The sequence below is a fragment of the Culicoides brevitarsis genome, chromosome 1 (genome assembly GCF_036172545.1).
Source record: "Culicoides brevitarsis isolate CSIRO-B50_1 chromosome 1, AGI_CSIRO_Cbre_v1, whole genome shotgun sequence".
Lineage (NCBI taxonomy): Eukaryota > Metazoa > Arthropoda > Insecta > Diptera > Ceratopogonidae > Culicoides > Culicoides brevitarsis.
In genome coordinates this window covers 1,429,251-1,448,009 of record NC_087085.1, presented here as the reverse complement: position 1 = coordinate 1,448,009, position 18,759 = coordinate 1,429,251, and the positions used below count along the sequence as shown (strand labels likewise).

At 27.7% G+C, this 18,759-nt stretch overlaps 2 protein-coding genes across 2 annotated transcripts; one reads left to right on the top strand and one right to left on the bottom strand.

Moving 5' to 3' along the window:
• The first annotated feature begins 426 nt into the window (after positions 1 to 426).
• LOC134828216 (ankyrin repeat and BTB/POZ domain-containing protein 2) lies at positions 427 to 14,790 on the top strand. The gene is made up of 9 exons (XM_063841244.1): positions 427 to 703; positions 8,969 to 10,921; positions 12,052 to 12,355; positions 12,414 to 12,529; positions 12,590 to 13,439; positions 13,506 to 13,663; positions 13,942 to 14,086; positions 14,149 to 14,331; positions 14,394 to 14,790. Exons 1-9 carry the CDS (start codon positions 528 to 530, stop codon positions 14,661 to 14,663), a joined length of 4,155 nt encoding a protein of 1,384 aa, XP_063697314.1. The 5' UTR covers positions 427 to 527; the 3' UTR covers positions 14,664 to 14,790.
• A 670-nt stretch (positions 14,791 to 15,460) lies between these two features.
• On the bottom strand, positions 15,461 to 18,738 carry LOC134827926 (syntaxin-7). Its single transcript, XM_063840827.1, has 3 exons — positions 18,517 to 18,738; positions 17,494 to 18,261; positions 15,461 to 16,233 (listed from the first exon to the last, which is right to left on the bottom strand). The coding sequence occupies exons 2-3, from the start codon at positions 18,137 to 18,139 to the stop codon at positions 16,055 to 16,057; spliced, it is 825 nt and encodes a 274-aa protein (XP_063696897.1). The 5' UTR covers positions 18,140 to 18,261; positions 18,517 to 18,738; the 3' UTR covers positions 15,461 to 16,054.
• Positions 18,739 to 18,759: the final 21 nt, after the last annotated feature.

The window sequence follows — 18,759 nt, the reverse complement described above, 5'->3', positions numbered from 1 at the left end:
TCTCTCGCTCTCGGAGTAACGGAGAGAACACAACTAGGCGGTTTTTATGGCATGTAATTATATGTAAATTACATATATTGCTGTTTCCCATCACATTGGCATCACATGCGAGCAAAGACATTTTTATTTATTAACACAAGAATCGTTTTTTGCCTTTCTGCGACTTATCGCGCAAAATCAAAACAACTTGATCTGTAGATGAAAAAATAAAAAAAAAATTGTAAAATACCTCAAGTGCGGAATTTATTATGATATCGACCTCATTATTTTTATTTTATTTTATTTTTCAGGTCTTTTCGCACACAAACAGCCAACCGAGAGAGTTCGATAAACTAGCGACGCAAGAAGATGTTGCCATCATGATGATGAGTCACACGCAGAATATCGCCTCGCCGAATGCCGTGCAAACACTCAAGCAATCGCCGTTACCGCAAACGCCCGCAAAACCGTCGCCGCCGAAAAATAACAATCCTCATCATCAGCTGCCTGCCATCCATCCGCCGAAACAGCACAATGGGTCACATCACATGATGAACAACGGAACGTTTCCGATGCAACAATTGGCGCAACATCATCAGCAAATTGCCGGAAGGCATAGCAGCTGGGAGCCGGGACGCATTGGCGTGGAACATTTGGCTGGAGCACTTAGTCCGCTCTGTATCACCGATGCAAATCACGAAATTGTTCGACCGAAGCCGAGGAGGTGAGTTTTATGTGATTTTTTATTTATTTTGCGTCATGAAAAAAAAATTTTTTTGATTGATGCCCTGACTGAATGAGTGAGAAAGTGCATTTTTAAAGAGCAGTGAATGGAAAATCTGAAAGAAAATGAAAAATTAAAATAACGGTATGAAAGTTAAATTGTGATATGGGGTAAAGAAATTTCCGTTAGGCACGGTAAAATTTGAAAATTAGTTTTGCCATTCGTTCATAGATGGCGAAAATGGTCGTTAGTCAGTTTGGTGAGTCGGCTGAAAGTGATACTGTTATATGCTGTCAGGCAAGACCGGAAAACTGGTATACTTGCCTGACGTTTCTCGAGTTCAATTTCAGCCGACTCACATCGTCAGACGAGAGTGTCTCATCATTTTTTGGAAATTTTTAGTAAAATTTAATTTTTTCAATAAAAAATGTCAATAAAAAATGCGAAAAATTAAAAAAAAAATCAATTTAAATTTTAATTAACTTAATTTAATTATAAAACATTTAATAATTATTTATTGAATTAATTTGAAATTAAATTTGCATTAAAATGAAAACTTTATTTTTTACATCTTCATAAAAATTTAAATAAATTTCAATAAATAATTTTTTTTTTGTAATTTTAAAATTTTTAAATAGAAGTTTAATTTTAAACTTTCAAATATTTGTAAAAATTTTATACAAAAAAAAAATTGTTAATTTAAAAAAATTATTCAAAATTTAAAATAATTTAAATTAAATTAATATATGAATTAATTGAACAATAAAAATAATAATTTTAAAATTAATTTTTAAAAAAATCAAAAAATTAATAAAAATTAAAATTTTTGAATTTTGTAAAATAAAAAATTAAAATTAAGAATCAAACAATTAGAATTAAAAAAAAATAAATAATAAAATAAAATTGTTTTAATATTAAAAATATTAAATTTATAATTAATTAAATAATTAATAAATTATTAATTAAAATTAATAATAATTTATCAATTTAATTAAATTGATATTTATTTTTTATAAAAATAAAAAATTTTTTTTTGAATAGAATTTTTTTAGAAAATGTCTTCAGAATATTTTTGAATTTCCATTATTTATTAATTTTTTATTTATTTTTTTTTAACTTTAAAAAATTTAAATATTACAAAAAAAAAAAGTTTTTTTTTACAGAAAGAAATTATTTTGACATTTATTTACCTATTTTTTCATAAAAGAACCTAAAAAAGAAAAAAAAAATAATTCTTTAAAATGACAAAAAATCATAATTTTATCTAAAATCATAACCTTTCTCCTCATTTTTTTCAATTACTCGCCTCGTCATCACTCTCATTATCGATTAACCTACTCCGAAGCTTTTTCATGCAAATTACAGTCCGAGATTATGTGAATGTTTACACACATGTGCGACATCTTAACTAGCAATTCATCACGCCATAAAAAGCAAAAAAAGAAACAAAACAGAGACAGACAAACAAACAAACGTCTCGCATGTCGCATTCATTCGCAATTAATTAAGTTGCAATTTATCTCTCTACGTGTGAGACATTTCTCGTACATTTTGTCACTTCAAACCCATAAGCAGCTCTAATGAATGGCTTGTACTTACACAAAATTATTTGAAATATTAAATTATGTGAAAAAATGTTTTTTTTTTCGTCGTAAATTGTCCTATTGTCTTACTTTTGGAAGAAATTTTAAATTAATTTCGTTTTTTTTGTAAGTTTTAAGACTTTCATATGAATTACGCTGTTGTTGTTACATACTGTTATGATCTTAAATCTGGATCTTTGTTGGGCAATTAAAAGGTAGTTGAACCACGAATAAAAAAAGGAAATGACTTACTTTTCTGAAAATTTAATATTTTTAATTAAATAATATTTTTTATAAAATAAAAATTAAAAAAAAAAATAAAACTCAATTTTTATTAAAATAAAAATATTTAAATTTAAATGAAATATTTTTTTTAGTAAAATAAAAATTAAAAAAAAAAATAAAAAAAAATTAAAAAATTTATTTAATTTTAAAAATTAATTTTTTTTAAATTTTTAAAATAAAAGTATGTAAATATTTTTTTTAATATTTAAAATAAAAATAAAAAAAAATATTTAAAAAAATTTTAATTAAATTAAATAAAAAAATAAAATTTAATTAAATTAAAATAAAATATTTAATTAAATAAAAAAAATATTAAAAAAAATGAAAAAAATTCAATCGAAAATTTTTCTGCATTTTTTTTAATTAAAAATATTCAAATCATCTTCACTTTTAATAATTACCTCGACGCCGTTGAGAACCGTATTTTGCAAACAAACAGCTAGACAAAAGTTGATGCCCCGAAATTCTCCCACACTTTCTTCTTCTGGTTGTTTCGAGTTTTTGACTTGCGGTATGCTCCGAACTACGCATGATTCATGTACCTGTTCAAATGTTTACTTTTCACTGCAATAATCATTTCGAGCAACAAAAAAACTATAATGCAATTGTTTGGTAAACATTTTCTCATCAGTTGTTTGTAATTTTAATTAAAGATATGGAGATATGAAGATAAAAGTGAATTTCTTAAACAAAAAAATTAAACGAAAGGGAAAACGAAAAAAAAAATTTTTAACTGAAATCACGATCAAGTCAAAAAATGTCAAAAATTTAAAAGCGCGAATAATGGATCAAATTTTTCGATAAAAATAAATTTTGAAAAAAAAATCAGTTACGATCAAATTTCCCTTTTATAGTGTTTTGACATTTTTGAGACAGAAAATGACGTTAATGTTATTTAAATTGGAGTGAATTATGATGTTGGTAGCGTGCAGGCCATTCAACTCCATTAACGGAATGCCTAATAAATCATTTGAAAAGCATTAAAAATAACACGGAAAGTCGCACCTTTTGACAATTTTTAATGAATATCGTAACTCACAGCTTCCTATTTTGCTGAACTTTCTTTCGTTTTTGTTTTGTTGAAATTTAAAACTTTTTTTTTTTCATTCAAAAAAAAAAAAAAAAAAAAAATGATGAGATATGAGGAAGTTTTTTAATTTCGGAAATAATTGGTGAATATTCATAAACTTTTATTATTATTTATTTTTTTTTATATTTTATCTGTGAGAATTTAAAAAAAATAAAATTTCAATCATCACGAATCTTCCTTTATATTAAATGTATTAACTACCTCTTAAGATATTGCATTATACTAATTTTTTTTTGTAAAAATAGTTGTTACGTGTCTAGTTGAGCTTTAAATCATAACAACGGCAGTTATAATAATGATATAGTGCACCATAAATAAATTAAATAAATTAATAGAGACGTGATTTTAGGATCTCGTAGCATTTCTCTCAAAATGGAAAATTTCTTACATTATTTTATTATATAAAAAAACGTTTTTTTAATCTTGATGCAGCCAAGTAAATATTTACATTTTATTTCATGACAATTTACGGCAACACGCGCGTCGTACATTTTATTTTTTTATACAAAACAACGCGAAACATGCATTAAGCCCCGCCAAATGTAAAAATATTTTGACTTTTGTTGGGTAAAAAAAAAGCGAAATTGAAACTCTAAACAATTGAATTTTGTTGCAAGAATATCACACAATTTTTCGTTACGTTTTATAATTGTTGAATTTTTCATAAGTATTTGCTTTGAAAAAAATTAAAAAAAAAAGAAAAGTGAAAAGAAGGCCTTGAAACGTTTCTCGGTGTTTCTTCTTGTTTGTTAAAAGACGAGAAAAAAAAATTCACTTCCACTTTTTTCTTTTTTTTTTCTTTCTTTGTTGATACAGTTTTATACAGAGTCGACGATAATGTCCGCCCAATACTCATCATTTATTGTTTAAACTCTTCTTTTCTCGTAATGTGGGAAAAATTATTATGCAAATTGTTGTTATTATTATCCATCTTCATGAATTCATCATGAGAGTACGTGCGACTACTGTTGTTATTATGGTTGCTGTTATTATTATTAAAGTAAAGCTTAAGCGCACTCGTTAGACAGAAATTTTGTGTATTTTTTTCATTATGAAAAAAAATCTGCAGATTACCTACCGTTGGGCGGGTTGAATTTATTAAAATGTTTTTTTTTGGGTTTTGAATTTTTAAGAAAAATAAATTAAATAATTTTTTTTTAATATTTGAATAAAATTTTATTTTTTTTTATTACATTTAAATTTTCTTTTTTTTTATAATTTTTAATTTTAATTTTTATAAATTTTTTTAATTTAATTTTTTTTTATTAATTCAAAACTTTTTATTTTATTATTTAAATAATCTTTAAATTTTTTAGTTTTTTTTATTAGTTTTTGAAAAAAAAAGTTCTCAAATTGACAAGTACCAATTGTTTAACGAATAAAAAAATTTAAAAAAATGTTTTTAACAGTATATTAACTTAAAAAACTATTAAAATAAAAAATATAAAAATTTTATAAATTAATTAATTTTTTAATAATTCAAATTTTTTTATTAATTTATTAAGTTAATATGAAGTTAAAAAATTTTTTTATTAATTCTTGACAATTTGAGCATTTTTTAAAAATCAATTTAATATAAATTTTTAAAAATAATTTTTAAAATTTTTGTTTTTTTTTATTGTTTTCATTTATTATTTTATTCTTTTTTTTAAATTATTTTTAAAATTTTTTCAATAATTTTAATTTTTTTTTTATTTATAATTTTGATTTGTTTTATATTTTATTTAATTATTATTTATTTGTATTTTAATAATTATTATTTTTTTTTTATTAGTTTTATAATTTTTTAATAAATTTTGAAAAATTTTAATTTTATTGAATATTAAAAAAAAAAATATTTTAATTATTAATTTAAATTAATTATTATAAATAAATTAATAATTATTATGAAAAATGAAAAAAAAACTTATCCAAAAATCTAAATGGCCTATGTATAATTACACCACATTTAAACATGAATGAAAACGAAATGAATCGTCTCGCGCAAGAAAAAAGTTAACTATTCAAGCACACGCTATACATAACAATATAATACATTTTTTTTTTCAAATAATAAAACAACAACAAAATATGAAATTCAAAGAAAATAAAAATTGTACGGAATTGTTTTCGGATGATTTTCTTTTGTTACATCCAAATCTACATATTCCGAACGTCGGTCTTCTTCAACTTTTTTTGTTTTGCACAAAACCTCCGTACATGCAATCTGTAAGCCGTACTTTTTGATGAAAATTTCATTAAAGTTGTTGTTAGTTAGCAAGTGTACATCGTAGCAATCGGACGTGAAAAAAATTACTCCGCTTCGAAAGTTGAGATTTTTTTCTTAACTACTAAAATAGACATTAAGATCATGTTGGAACATTATAATTTGTGTCTTCGTGATTATTATTAATACAATGTCTGTTTAAAAAGAGAAAAACAGTTACTTGGATATAAATTTCGAAAAAACGATTAATCGCCTGTTTGAAAAAAAAAAAATAAAATAATGAAATAGAAGTTGATCAATAATAAAAACATAAAATTTTATGTTTCTGAGTGCACGAAAAAATTGTTTAAGGAAAATTTTTTGAATAAATTAAAAATTTCGTTACAAGTTAATTTTAATGAAATAAAATAAATTTCGAAATATTTAAAAAATAAAAATAAAAAAAAATTTTTGCATGTGAAAAAAAACTCATCATTGAAAGTTCACCAAAAACTAATAAATCAAAAAAAAAAAAAAAAAAAAAAAAATTTAAAAGGAAAAAATCTCACAATGCATTAAGTATTACACAACCTTCAGCGAACACTTCTCCATAATTTTGTGCATCATAAAAAAAATCAATCATGCAAATTTCGATGGACTGCAAAGAGACATGAGAAATTATGGTGTAACATTTAAGTGAACATTTCATGCCAATTTGAAATTAATTTGAGCGAACAGCAAATGCATGTTTGATGTGACGTGAAAGAAACTCGTCGAAGAAGCAGTTTACCTCCCATTAAGTGTTGGACTCTGAAAAAAAAATAAATTGAGTGGAAAATTTGATTTGCATGAGGAAAAAATTTAAAAAAATAAAGAAAGGAAGCATTTCATATGAAAAGTTATGCAATTCGGTAGAAATAGGTGAAATGTGTTATAAAATATTATCAGATCATAAATGAAAATAAAATAAAACAAAGAAGACGTGAAAATCATACAAGCATTAAATTTGTGTCTGTGTTCAAGAGAAACAATAGCCGGCGATATTTTTGGGCGTTGCAACATCCACGAATGCAATGTTTCAGCAATAAATTTCGAGTTTTATGCTAGAATGAAAATTAAAAAATTAAAAAGTACGAAAAATGATGCAACATGTTGAACATTGTTAAAGGCAGCAAGAAAAATCGCTGTTCAGCGGATTGCACGTGTAGCCTTTGCTTGGAGTTGCATTGCGTCGATCATCGCAGCGACGCGAAAAAAACCAAACGTAAATACAAGAAAAATGCGCCAACGCCCGATTTGAACGAAAATTTCATCTTGAAAAAAAGCGAAAGTGATTTGCGACACTTGGGCATCATGGAGTCGAGTCGCATCAAAAAATCCCAAAGTTATCAAGAAATCTCGAAAAAACTCGAACAAAATTATCAAAGCAATTATCGTCGAAATTTCGAAGAATACAAAAAAATGTACAGCACTTCAAATTTATTGGAAGAGGAAAATCCGACGCCGCGACAAACGGCAATGCTCAAAAGTGCGGCTTCCAGTTCGAAATTAACGGATCACAAAACTGTCATTTATTTCGGGGACTCTTTTCGAAAGGGTTCGGATGACTTGCCGCTCAAGGAAATCCCGAAGGAACAAGATATGTACCATGCAAGGAGGTTATGTGAAGAGCTAAAGTTCAGCAGACAAAATTCCGTGCGACGATCGAAGAATTTTTCAGCTCTCAGAAGAAAGGCGGAGGCTTTTGCGCAATCACGAGTCGATTTGCCGCCCGGGATTTCGTTGCCAGAGAAGGAAATCCCGTTGGAAAAGGTACAAGAACCGGAGTTGAAGAAAAAACCTGATTTTGTGAAGCAATTAAAGCATGTGATCGGAGAAAAAGCGGTTAAAACGGAAATTCCGGTTAAACCGAAGCCTTTGGTAGCGAAAGAAAAGCCAAAAATACCTTCCAAACAAGGAGTTGCGGAGAAAATTTCCTTACCTGAACCCGTTTTTAAGAGAAAAGCTCCCGATATTCCTGCTGCAGCGAAAATGGAAAGAGATAAATCGCTTCCGAGTTATATCGAAAGTGTCGTGAATGGCGTCATAAACATTCGAATTGAGGAAAATTTCGTTGCGGCATCGAAAATTGTGCAACAAGTGCATGAACCGAGCAAGAAACGCGTGAAACAGAAGAAACAAGTGAATGAAGTGACGGTTGAGGGTAATGGGCAAATGGAGTTTTTTGACGAGGAAAGTTATGAGGAAGTTGATTCCGATGAGTGTTGTGACGAAGAGGATGAAAATGGGGAGAATTTCGATTGGAGTTTTGTGCAAGAGTGGCGTGCACGGTAAAAATATTAATTTTTTTTTGTTTGGGCATCAATTAAATTTTATGGATTTATTTATTAAAATTTTAATTTAAATTACCTAATTAATATACAAAATAAAATTAATTGAAATAATTTATTATAATAAAAATTAATTAATTTAATTAAGATTTTAATTAAATTTAATTAATTTTAATTAATTTTGATAATTTATAATTATTCAAAAAAAATTTAAAATTAATTATCAAAATCAAAAAAAAATAATTTTATTTAATTTTGATAAAAATTCTTTAATTTAGTTTGTATGTATAAATATTTTTTTTTTCAAATTATTTTTTTAATTTAATTATTTAAAAAAATTTTATTTTTTTTTCATAATTTTTTGCATTTAAATTATTTTTTTCTATTAAATTATTTAATTAAAAAAATATTTTTAATTGTTTTTTTTTTTTAAAATCTTTATTCAAATTTTTTAAATTTATTTTCGTAACAAATTAATTTAAATAATTTAATTTATTAAAAAAATAATTTTTATTGTATAATAATTTCGTAATTTTTGCTTTTTAAAATTATTTAATTCAAATTGAATTATTATTTATCTAAAAAATATTTTTTTTAATCTTTATTTTCTTTTTTTTTAATTTTAATAATTTAATTAAAAATTAATTTTTTATTTTTTTTTTTTAAATTTTAAAATATTTTTTTTTTAATAAAATTTTTTAATTCAAATTAATTTAATATTTAATTAATATTTAATTTTGAATATTGTATTATTTTTTTATTAATTTTTAATTTTTTTTCGTAATTTTTCAGACCTTCTGGCAATCCTCGCGGCGACATCCCCAACTACAAACCCCAAAATCAAAATGGCTCAGCGCCCATTTCTCCCGGAATGCATCAAATTGCGACATCAAATCCCGTTTCCGCAACCAACCGCATTCAAAGTCCCCTAATTGCTACTCCTGCAAAACTCAAATCTCCCATTAGTCCTCCGAATGAATCGCCAAAACAACATTTTTCCCCGATCAACCAAAAACCCGAATCTGCCGAAATGAAGGGAAAAATTCCTCCCGCACCAAAAATGCCCGAAACAAAGCCCGGAAATGTTTATATCGCCAACAGCGTGAATGCAAGAAGAGAATCTCCCGCTGTCGAACCGAAAGCAACGCCTTGCCAAAAAGCGATCGTCGGAAAAGTTGCGTCAGTAGACATTCAACTGATGCGTGGCTTGGCGAAAATTCAAAGTTCAAATCCGACACGAATTACGGTGCAAAGTCAACCTGTAAAAGCGCAACCGGCAATGATTAGTTCAGGTTTGGATAAAATCAACGAGGAAAAAGGCGTAAAAGGCGAAGCGAATGTCTTGGATAAAGAAGAGGAAAAAAATGGCAAAAGTTCACCGAATCAAAATGGATTGCCAACGGCAAAAACTCCCATTACCCGAACGCATCATCATAACGGCGCTCACGATTTCCCGAGATTACAACGCGTTCAAGAGTGTCACAGTTCTTCGGACGAAAATCGATCTTCGGGACACGCCAGCATGTCAGATGGGCATGGAAGTAGTTCTCCGGGCGGCGGAATTCCCCTGAATTCGGTTCCAGAAACCGAGAGACTTGCAGCTGGCGTCACGAATCGCAGCCAACGATCAAAAACGAGCAACGGACATCCTCGAGCGCGGCATAGAGGGACTCCAGCGAAGATTCCATGGGCCGGCGGAGGCTTGGAAGACATCAAAGCGGCAATTCAACAGTTGACGATGCGATCGCAGACAAGTACAAGTACCTATAGTAGTTTAAGTGCGGGCTCCGAAAGTTCAGTAGAGCCCGTAAGACGACTTGCGCGATACTCGTCGATGGAAACAATCAACACGAATGTCACTTCTGCTGATGAATTTGTGTGGGTTGACTCGCATAATCGCCTCGTCGAGTTACAACATCCGCCTTGGAGTCAACATTGCGTCATGCGAGTTATCAAATCAGGTCGATGTCGCGAACATGCTGAAAGAATTTCCGTCGAAGCGATTCCTCGTTTGGGATATTTGCTTCAAAGAGCACTTGTTCGAGTTGCTCGCGAAATTCAGAGACTTTCAGGCGGGCTGGGATTATGTGCGAAACATGAAGTTGCGAGTGCCTTTAAAATCGTCCTTTGCCCCGCGTTGGCGGATTCTTGCATCAAAACTTGTCTTCGGGCAGCGGCGATGTTTCAAGTTCCCGGCGATGGCGCCATAAAACAGAGTAAAAGTGCAAGAGCAGGCCTTCAACTCCCCGTTGGCAGATTTCATCGATGGATGGTCGATGCGAGATTGGGTCGTTTTGTGCACGAATATGCGGCGGTTTATTTGTGTGCCGGCATGGAAAATTTATTGGAGGAAATTTTGTTGCAATGTTTGCCGCAAGATGCAAATTCGCCGCTCACAGCGACGGGATTGGAACATGCGATTGCTGGTTCGGGCGATTTGTGGGGATTACTTCAGCCGTATGCGCATCTAAATGCGGGGAGAATCGCTTCGGGAGCATTGACGATGCCAAGATGGGCAAGTCAAAGTTCGATAGGATCGGGATCGGGAGGTTCAGCGTCGCATAACGGAAATAGTCCCGGGTTAGAGCCGTGTTTGTTAACGACTTGCGTGGGGAGTTTGAATGAACTGAAAGACTTGGTTGTAAGAGCGCAGCAAAGAAGTCAACATATAACGCTGTCACATGGTGCCTTGCGAGCGTTGTTTTATTTTATGCGGTGTTCGCAGTTGGAGCATAATGAAGGCAAGTTTTCAAAAGTTATTTAAAAAAAATAATATTTCAAATTTTTTATTCTTAAATTATTTTTTTAAAAATTAAAAGTTTTTATAGATCCTTTATGTTTATTCATTCTATAATTAATTATTTTTTTTTATTAAATTTTTTATGCAATTAAAAAATTTAAATTAATTAAAATTTAAAATAAAATTTAAAAAAATATCAAAATTATAAAAAATAATTTAAAAAAAAATTTAAAAAAATAATTAAACAAAATTAATTTAAAAAAAAATTTTTTCACTTTTTAAATATTTAAAATTTTTTTAAAAAATTCATAAACTTTAAAATTTATTAAATAATTAAATAACAAATAAATAATATTAAATTAAAATTTAATTAAAAATTTTTAAAATTAAAATCATTTTTACTTTATTTAATTGAAAAAAAAATATTTATTTATTTTTTTTTTTAAAAAAATTTAAAATAAAAAATTGAAAAGAATAAAAAAAATTCAAAATTATGAAAATTTATTACAAGAAAAATTATGAATTAATTAAGCAAAATTAATTAATTAAAAAAAAAATATATAATAAAAATAAATAATAATAAATTAAAATAAAAAAAAAATCGAAGAAAATAATTAGTTGAAATTTAAATTGAAAAAAAATATTTATTTAATTTAATTTTTTAATTTTTTTTTTTTAATTTATTTCACATTTATTTTTATTTTTTTTAAATTTTAATTTTAATTATTTAAATTTTCAAATTTATTTTTTATTTAATTTTTCAAATTTAATTTCATTATAATTATTTAATTTTTTTTTAATTTATTTTTTTTAATTTTTTTTATTAATTTTTTTTTTAATTTTCTAATTATACCTATTTTTAATTTTTTTTAATTATTATTATTTTTTTATTTTTAAATTAGTTCAAAATTATTTATATTTGTATTTTTTAATATTTTTAAAATTATTTTTTATTTTCATTTAAATTTTTTTTTAATCGATAAAAAAATTTTTATCAAAAAAAAATAAAAAATAAAAAACATGAAAATAAAATAAAAAAAAAAATAAAACAAAATAAATAAATTAAATTATTGTTTTTCTCATGCAAAAAATAAATTTAATAAATTCTTATATTTTTTTTTTCTAAAACAGGCAGCAATTCAAGCAACTCAAGCAACGTACAAGAGTTATGTTACGAAAGAGCGTATGTTGTTCTTCCTCCTCTTGTTGAATGGTTACGAGTTGCTTCTGCTCACGCTGAATATCGACACGCCATCCTAATTGACAAAGACGACATCATGCAAGCAGCTCGATTGTTACTTCCAGGCGTCGATTGCCCTCCAAGACCCATTGTTAGCGAAGAAGACTTACCCTCAAAACGTCAAAATATCATTTTAAGCCATTCCAGCTCGAATCAAGGATCGTTAACGTCAAATTCTTCAACGGGATCCACGAGTATCGTAAGTTTTTCTGAAAATTTGATCCAAAAAGAATTTTTCAAAAATTTTTTTGTTACAGGAGGAATCAAGTGAATGCGGAAAAAGAGCAACATTAGCTTTGGCATTTAAATTAATGCTTTCCGGAAGACCTGAATTACTTATTCAAGCGTTGTCGATAGTTCCTCCAACAACAAGGTATGAAAAAAAAATTTTTTTTTTATAATTTTTTGTTTAAAAATTTTAATTTTTTGTTAGATACGACACAATTAACCACCAAGGACTGACTCCTCTCATGATCGCCGCCTTACGAAATGACGAAGGAGCAATTCAAACACTTCTCGATGCCGGCGCAGATCCAAATATCGAAGTCCCTTCCGCCGCAAATCAAAATTATCCCGCAGTTCATCCCGAAACGCAACATTGGACTGCCGTCACGTTCGCCGCATGTCGCGGAAATTACAATGCCACGAGAATTCTCATCGAACGCGGCGCTCGAGTTGAAGGAGGAGCACGGTTAAGTGACGAAAAATGCACAATAACTCCCTTGCAAGCTGCTTCCGGTAGCATGAGTGTCGATATTGTCGCCTTTTTACTCTCGCATGGGGCTCAAGCATTCTTATCGACACAGCAAAAGGACACTTTATGCTTCGCGGGAACTGCTCAACGAGGTAGTTACAGTGCAATAAGCGTAGCTGCGGCTCACGGACAACGTCAAGTACTCCGAAAATTATTGTCTCATCCTTTGACGCCCGGAAAACGTGAAGTTTTATCGCTCGAAGAGATGTTAGCGGAAGGCGATAATGGTCGAGATCGCGCAAATGACTCACCAACGTTGAATAAAACGCAAATTAAGTCGCTGCAAGAGGCAATGTATCACAGCGCGGAAAATAATCATCTCGATATTACGCTTGAATTGCGATCTTTGGGCGTTGCATGGACTTTGCATTGTTGGATGCATGCTTTGGCGGCGGCACATGAACTGAGATTGGATGCTGTTATTGATCAGCTTCTTCAGGATTTCCTCCAAGTGTGCCCCGATGACTATAGTCAACAATTTGTCATGGAATGTCTTCCGCTTTTGTTCAATATTTTCCGTTATAGCAAGGTTTGTGTCTGAAAAAATTAAATTTTGGAAATTTTCAATTGATTTTTAATTTTTTTTTTTCAACAGAAAGAGGGAACGACACTAATTTTAGCAGATATCTTCAGTACTTGTTATGGATCAGAGCCTATTAAACCGATCAAAGAATCAGGACTTCAACCGCCAAATGGAAGCAGAATTGATCCTAAATTTGTAAATAATCCAGAATTGAGTGATGTGACCTTTAGGTGAGTTTTTAAAAATTAAAATTAAAAAATAATTTATAAAAATTAAAAAAAATATTAAAAAATAAAAAAAAAAATATTAAAAAAAAAATATTAAAAATAAAAAAAATATTAAAAATAAATTAAATATTAAAAATAAAAAAATATTAAAAATAAAAAATATTAAAATAAAAAAATATTAAAAATAATAAAAATAAAAAATAAAAATAAAAAATATTAAAATAAAAGAAAAAAAATAATTATTTAAAAATTAATTTATTTTTTACTTTTTTTTTAAACAGAGTTGAGGGCAGAATCTTCTATGGGCATAAAATTGTACTCGTTACCGCTGCGCCACGTCTTCAAAATATGCTGAGCTCAAAAATCAATGATGGAACGACGACACCAACGATTCAAATAAATGACATTCGATATCACATTTTTGAGGTAATTTCAATAATTTTAATTTTTTTTTTTAATTTTTAATTTTTTTTACCTTTCAAAAACAGCTCGTCATGCAATTCCTTTACTCCGGCGGTTGCAATGCTCTCGACGTTGCCACAGAAGACGTTCTTGAACTCATGGCAGCTGCCAGTTTCTTCCAACTTGACAAACTTTTGCGTTACACGGAGTCACGTTGTGCCGAAATGGTCGATATTGACAACGTTGTTGCCATGTACATTCATGCCAAGGTAATTTTTTGCTCAAAATTTGTCATAAATTCTTGAAATTTTAATAAAATTTTATTTTTTAGGTCTACAACGCCACAAAACTAATGGAATATTGTCAAGGATTTTTGCTGCAAAATATGGTAGCGCTCCTGACTTACGACGATTCCGTCAAACGTCTCATGTTTGCGAAGAAAATTCCCAATCACGATGTACTAAATGGCTTGTTAGCGACGCTACAAAGCAGAATAAAAGGTAGAAAATACGTTGGAAGCTCATCGGGCACGTCGTCGAGCAATCATCGGTCACCGAATGGAGCGAACGGAGCTGTAAATAAAAATAATAAATCTAAATAAGTTTTTTTTATGAGTTTCTTGAACATGACAATTTAAAAATTTTCTCAATTTTGTAAAATTTTCTAAGATATTATCTGTAAAAGTTAAGATTTATTTATCACTGTTTGTTTTTTTTTGTAAAAAATTTAAGAAAATTTAAGGAAAAAAGATAAAAATTACTAATTAGCACAATAAATGATTTGAATGTAAGAATTTCTATTGAACAAATTATTAATTTTAAAATTTTAAAGATGACAATAAAAATTTATGATATTTTATTTTAAAAAAATTGTTTTAATTTTTTGCTAAAATATTTTTCTAAAATATAATAAATATATAAAATTATTAAAAAAAGGTAAGAATAATTTTAAAAATATTAATTTAAAAAAAAATATTTTTTAAATAATTAATTAAATAAATTTAATTAAATTAATTAAAAAATTAATATAATTTAATTAATAATTTTATTAATTCATAATTAATTTTTTTCATAACTAAATATTTTTAAAAATTTTAATAAACATTTAAAAATAAAATTTTTAAAAAAAAACAATTTTTTTTTTGAAAAAATTAAAAATAATTTTTTAATAAATAAATAAAAAATTAATAAAAAATAAAAAAAAATTAAAATAAAAAAAAATAAATTTTTAATTTGATATAAAAAAAATATTTATTTTAAAATAAAATCTGCATAAAAAAATAAATAAATAAAACTACAATTTTTTTCTCAATGATTGAATACTTCATTTGTATTTATTTTTTTTTATTACTTTTTAAATATCCTTACATAATATTTATTTAGTTTTATATCTAATAATAATTTTATTTTTTTTATTAATATTTATTTTTCAGCAATATTTAGATATTTTCTTCCTTAATTCATAATTTAGTACCCTTTTCATGTCTTTCTACACAACAAAACAGATATTTTTAATAAAGCAACGGAAACTATTTAAAGGCAAGATTTACACAGACAAATTTTCAATAATAAAACCTAATTCAATTTTTTTTTGCTTACGGAACTTATTTAATAGGAAAGTTTTAAATAAATATCAAAAATGTATTTTTTGGTTGAATTTTAGAAAAAAAAAATTTTTTTTGGCCTTAACTTAATTTGTTCAACAATTTTGTTTTAAATATTAAATTTTCCTAATAATAAATTTAATTTAACATTTTTTTGTTTGTTTAGCTAAATTTTTAACATATTTAGTAAATGTTACGAAATAATACGTATTTATGATTAAATTTAAAAACAAAATAATTTTAGAAAAAAAAATTAAATTAAAAAAAATTTTTTTAATAGAAGTGACAGCTTTGATTGGAATTGAAAAAAACAATTTTTTTTGGTGTTGAAAAATTAACATCATTGGCATGGAAATGTGAGTTGTAGAAATTGAAAGTTAATTAGAAGCTTAGCTCTTCATTTGCGAAACGATGATTCCGGTGATAATGAGTCCAATGATGACGGCGATAATTAACAAGATGCAGACTTTTTTGCGATATTTTGCTTGATATTCCGCTGCTTTGATTAATTCTTCGCGTCCCGCTTCAACGTTGCCCGCAGTTTGTTCGATAGTGTTCTCAATTGTATCTGAAAAAAAAAATAAAAAGGAAGGAATTATTAAACGGAAGTTGACTTGATTGACGTTATCTCGCGCATAAAATAAAAAAATGAAGCATTGAAAGGCAAGGGCAAGGCGATTTCGAACCTTTCAGTTACAAGTTCAGTTGAGTTTGAGAAATTTGTGAGAGAAATTTTGGTTTTGTGTGATGGTGCGACACAAACTCCAATAATAATGCCAATAATTGTGAGAATTATCAAAATTATGTACAAAAGTTTCTTGCGAGATTTGTTTCTGAGTGACTCCGCACTACTTAAGGCGATCATTCCTTCGACGACTTGCACGTCGGCTTGTTCAACGACTTCAGCGACGTTGTCTATTTCAGATTTATTTAAAATTTTGAAGATTTTTGGCGAAAAAATTTAATTATTTTAATTTTTTGTCACATATTTTCGTAAAATTTAATTTAAAAAAAATATAAAAATATTAATTTATTGAAAAAAATCGAGAATAAAAAATTTAAAAAAAATCGAATTTTTTAATTAAAAAATATTCTGAATTAATTTAAAAAAATTAATTACAAATTTCAAATTAAATCATAAGAAATTTCACATCAGTTAAAATAAAATAAAATAAAATATAATTCTATAAAATAAAAATTAGTTAAAAATAAATTAAAATTATACTTAAAAATTTTAGATAAAAAAAACAATTGTTTGAAAAAAATATTTTTTTCGTTTTTATTTTTTTTTATCTTAAATTTTAGTTTTTAATTTCAAAAATAATAAAAAAAAATTAATTTAATTAATGATTTTTTTAAAAATCTTTTATTGTTAGAAAATTATAACAAAAATTAAAATTAAAAAAAAAAAAATTTTTATTGAAAAAATAGAAATTATTTCAAATTATATATTTTTAAAATCATAAAAAATTTAGATAAAAAATTAAATATTTAAAAAATTTTGTTTTATTTTTTATTTAATTAATTTTTTTTCATTTTTATTTAAAATTTTAAAATTAATTAAAATAAAAAATATCCAATTCAAGATAAAAAAAAAATAAAAAGTTGAAAAAAATAAAATATTTTCATTTTTTTTTAATTAATTTTGTTTTCAATTTTAATTTCAAATTGAAAAAATAAATTCAATTAAATTTATAAAAAAAATTTCTAAATTGAAAAATTTTCAAAAAAATTGTTTAAAAAATGAAAAAATATTCTGATTCGACAAAAAATTAAAATTAATTAAATTTAGTTGCCTTTGTTCAAAAAAATATTTTAAATAACTTACCGATTTGTTCTCCCTGTACGTGCACCAATTCATTCAGATTCTGGAATATTTTGTGAACATCGATGACATCTGCCTCAATTTGTTGCATCTGGCGTTCGCGTTCGAGCGCCATCTCCTGCTCAAACTCCAAATCGCGTTGTTCCTGCGCCTGCATCGACTGATACCTTGAACGCCGCGATTCGCGTGTCTCCTCGTCAATATCCTCGTCATACTGCGTGGGGTTCACCAAAAGCACTTGCTTCATTTTCGCCGCTATCACTTGTTGACTCTTCGAGTACCGTTCGACGATGTCTTTGAAATTAGTCTTGAGTTGCTCGACATCGATGCGTTGTTGTCGATCGCCCTGCGTGAGGCGCGTCAGTCTTCCAATGTACGAACTTGTCTCCGTGATTTTCGTGTTTGTGTTCGTTTGGATCGTGTGGATTTTTTTCCGCGATTCGGGCGTATCGCGCGCCGTCCCGACATGCTTGATGGCCTTTTCGAGTTGATGCCAGCTGGATTTGATGTAAACGATATTCGAGGCGATGTTCTCCTTCAACGAGATGAACTCCGTGGGACTGAATCCTGCGAAATTGTCGCCGCTCATGGCTTGACTCGAGCTCGTGCTTCCGTAGTCGCGTTGATATCCGCCGAGATTTTTATTCATACTGACAGAAAATTATCCGCTAGAAAATTGTACAGACACAAAAATGACGAACGACGACGACGAACTGATACGAAAGTTGTAAAAATTATACGGAAATGATGCTTCCAACAAACAAGAAGACACTGAAACGGAATAAAAACAAATCAAAATTAATTTGATGAGTCAGAAAAGCGCTGCGTAAATTTTTTTCCTTCAACTGCGACGTATCAAAATCGATAACCTTTCAACTTTTCTCGGGAGAAAGTGAGTTGACGGCTCGTTTTTTTTCATATCGCGTTTCCGGCGTGCACTTAACAACACAAAAAAATTCGTCAAAAAACGACTCATCGTCAAGCAAGAATCGAAAATAAACGAGAATCCATACAAAAGTGACTCACCCTAAAATAGCACAGCCTTGTCTCGGGCAATTTTCGAGACTCTCGATATTTGTTGCGGGATGAATTTATGTGAAATTCATGGAACACAAGCCAAAAGTGACATTGGTCACGTTTTTTGCATCAAATTAGCGCTTTGATGACTCCAAATACGAAGAAATTTCGATTCTTTGTCTTTTTTTTCAGTAATTTCACTTTGAATGAGACGATGTCATTCATCAAATCAGCTGCCTCAATGACATTTGG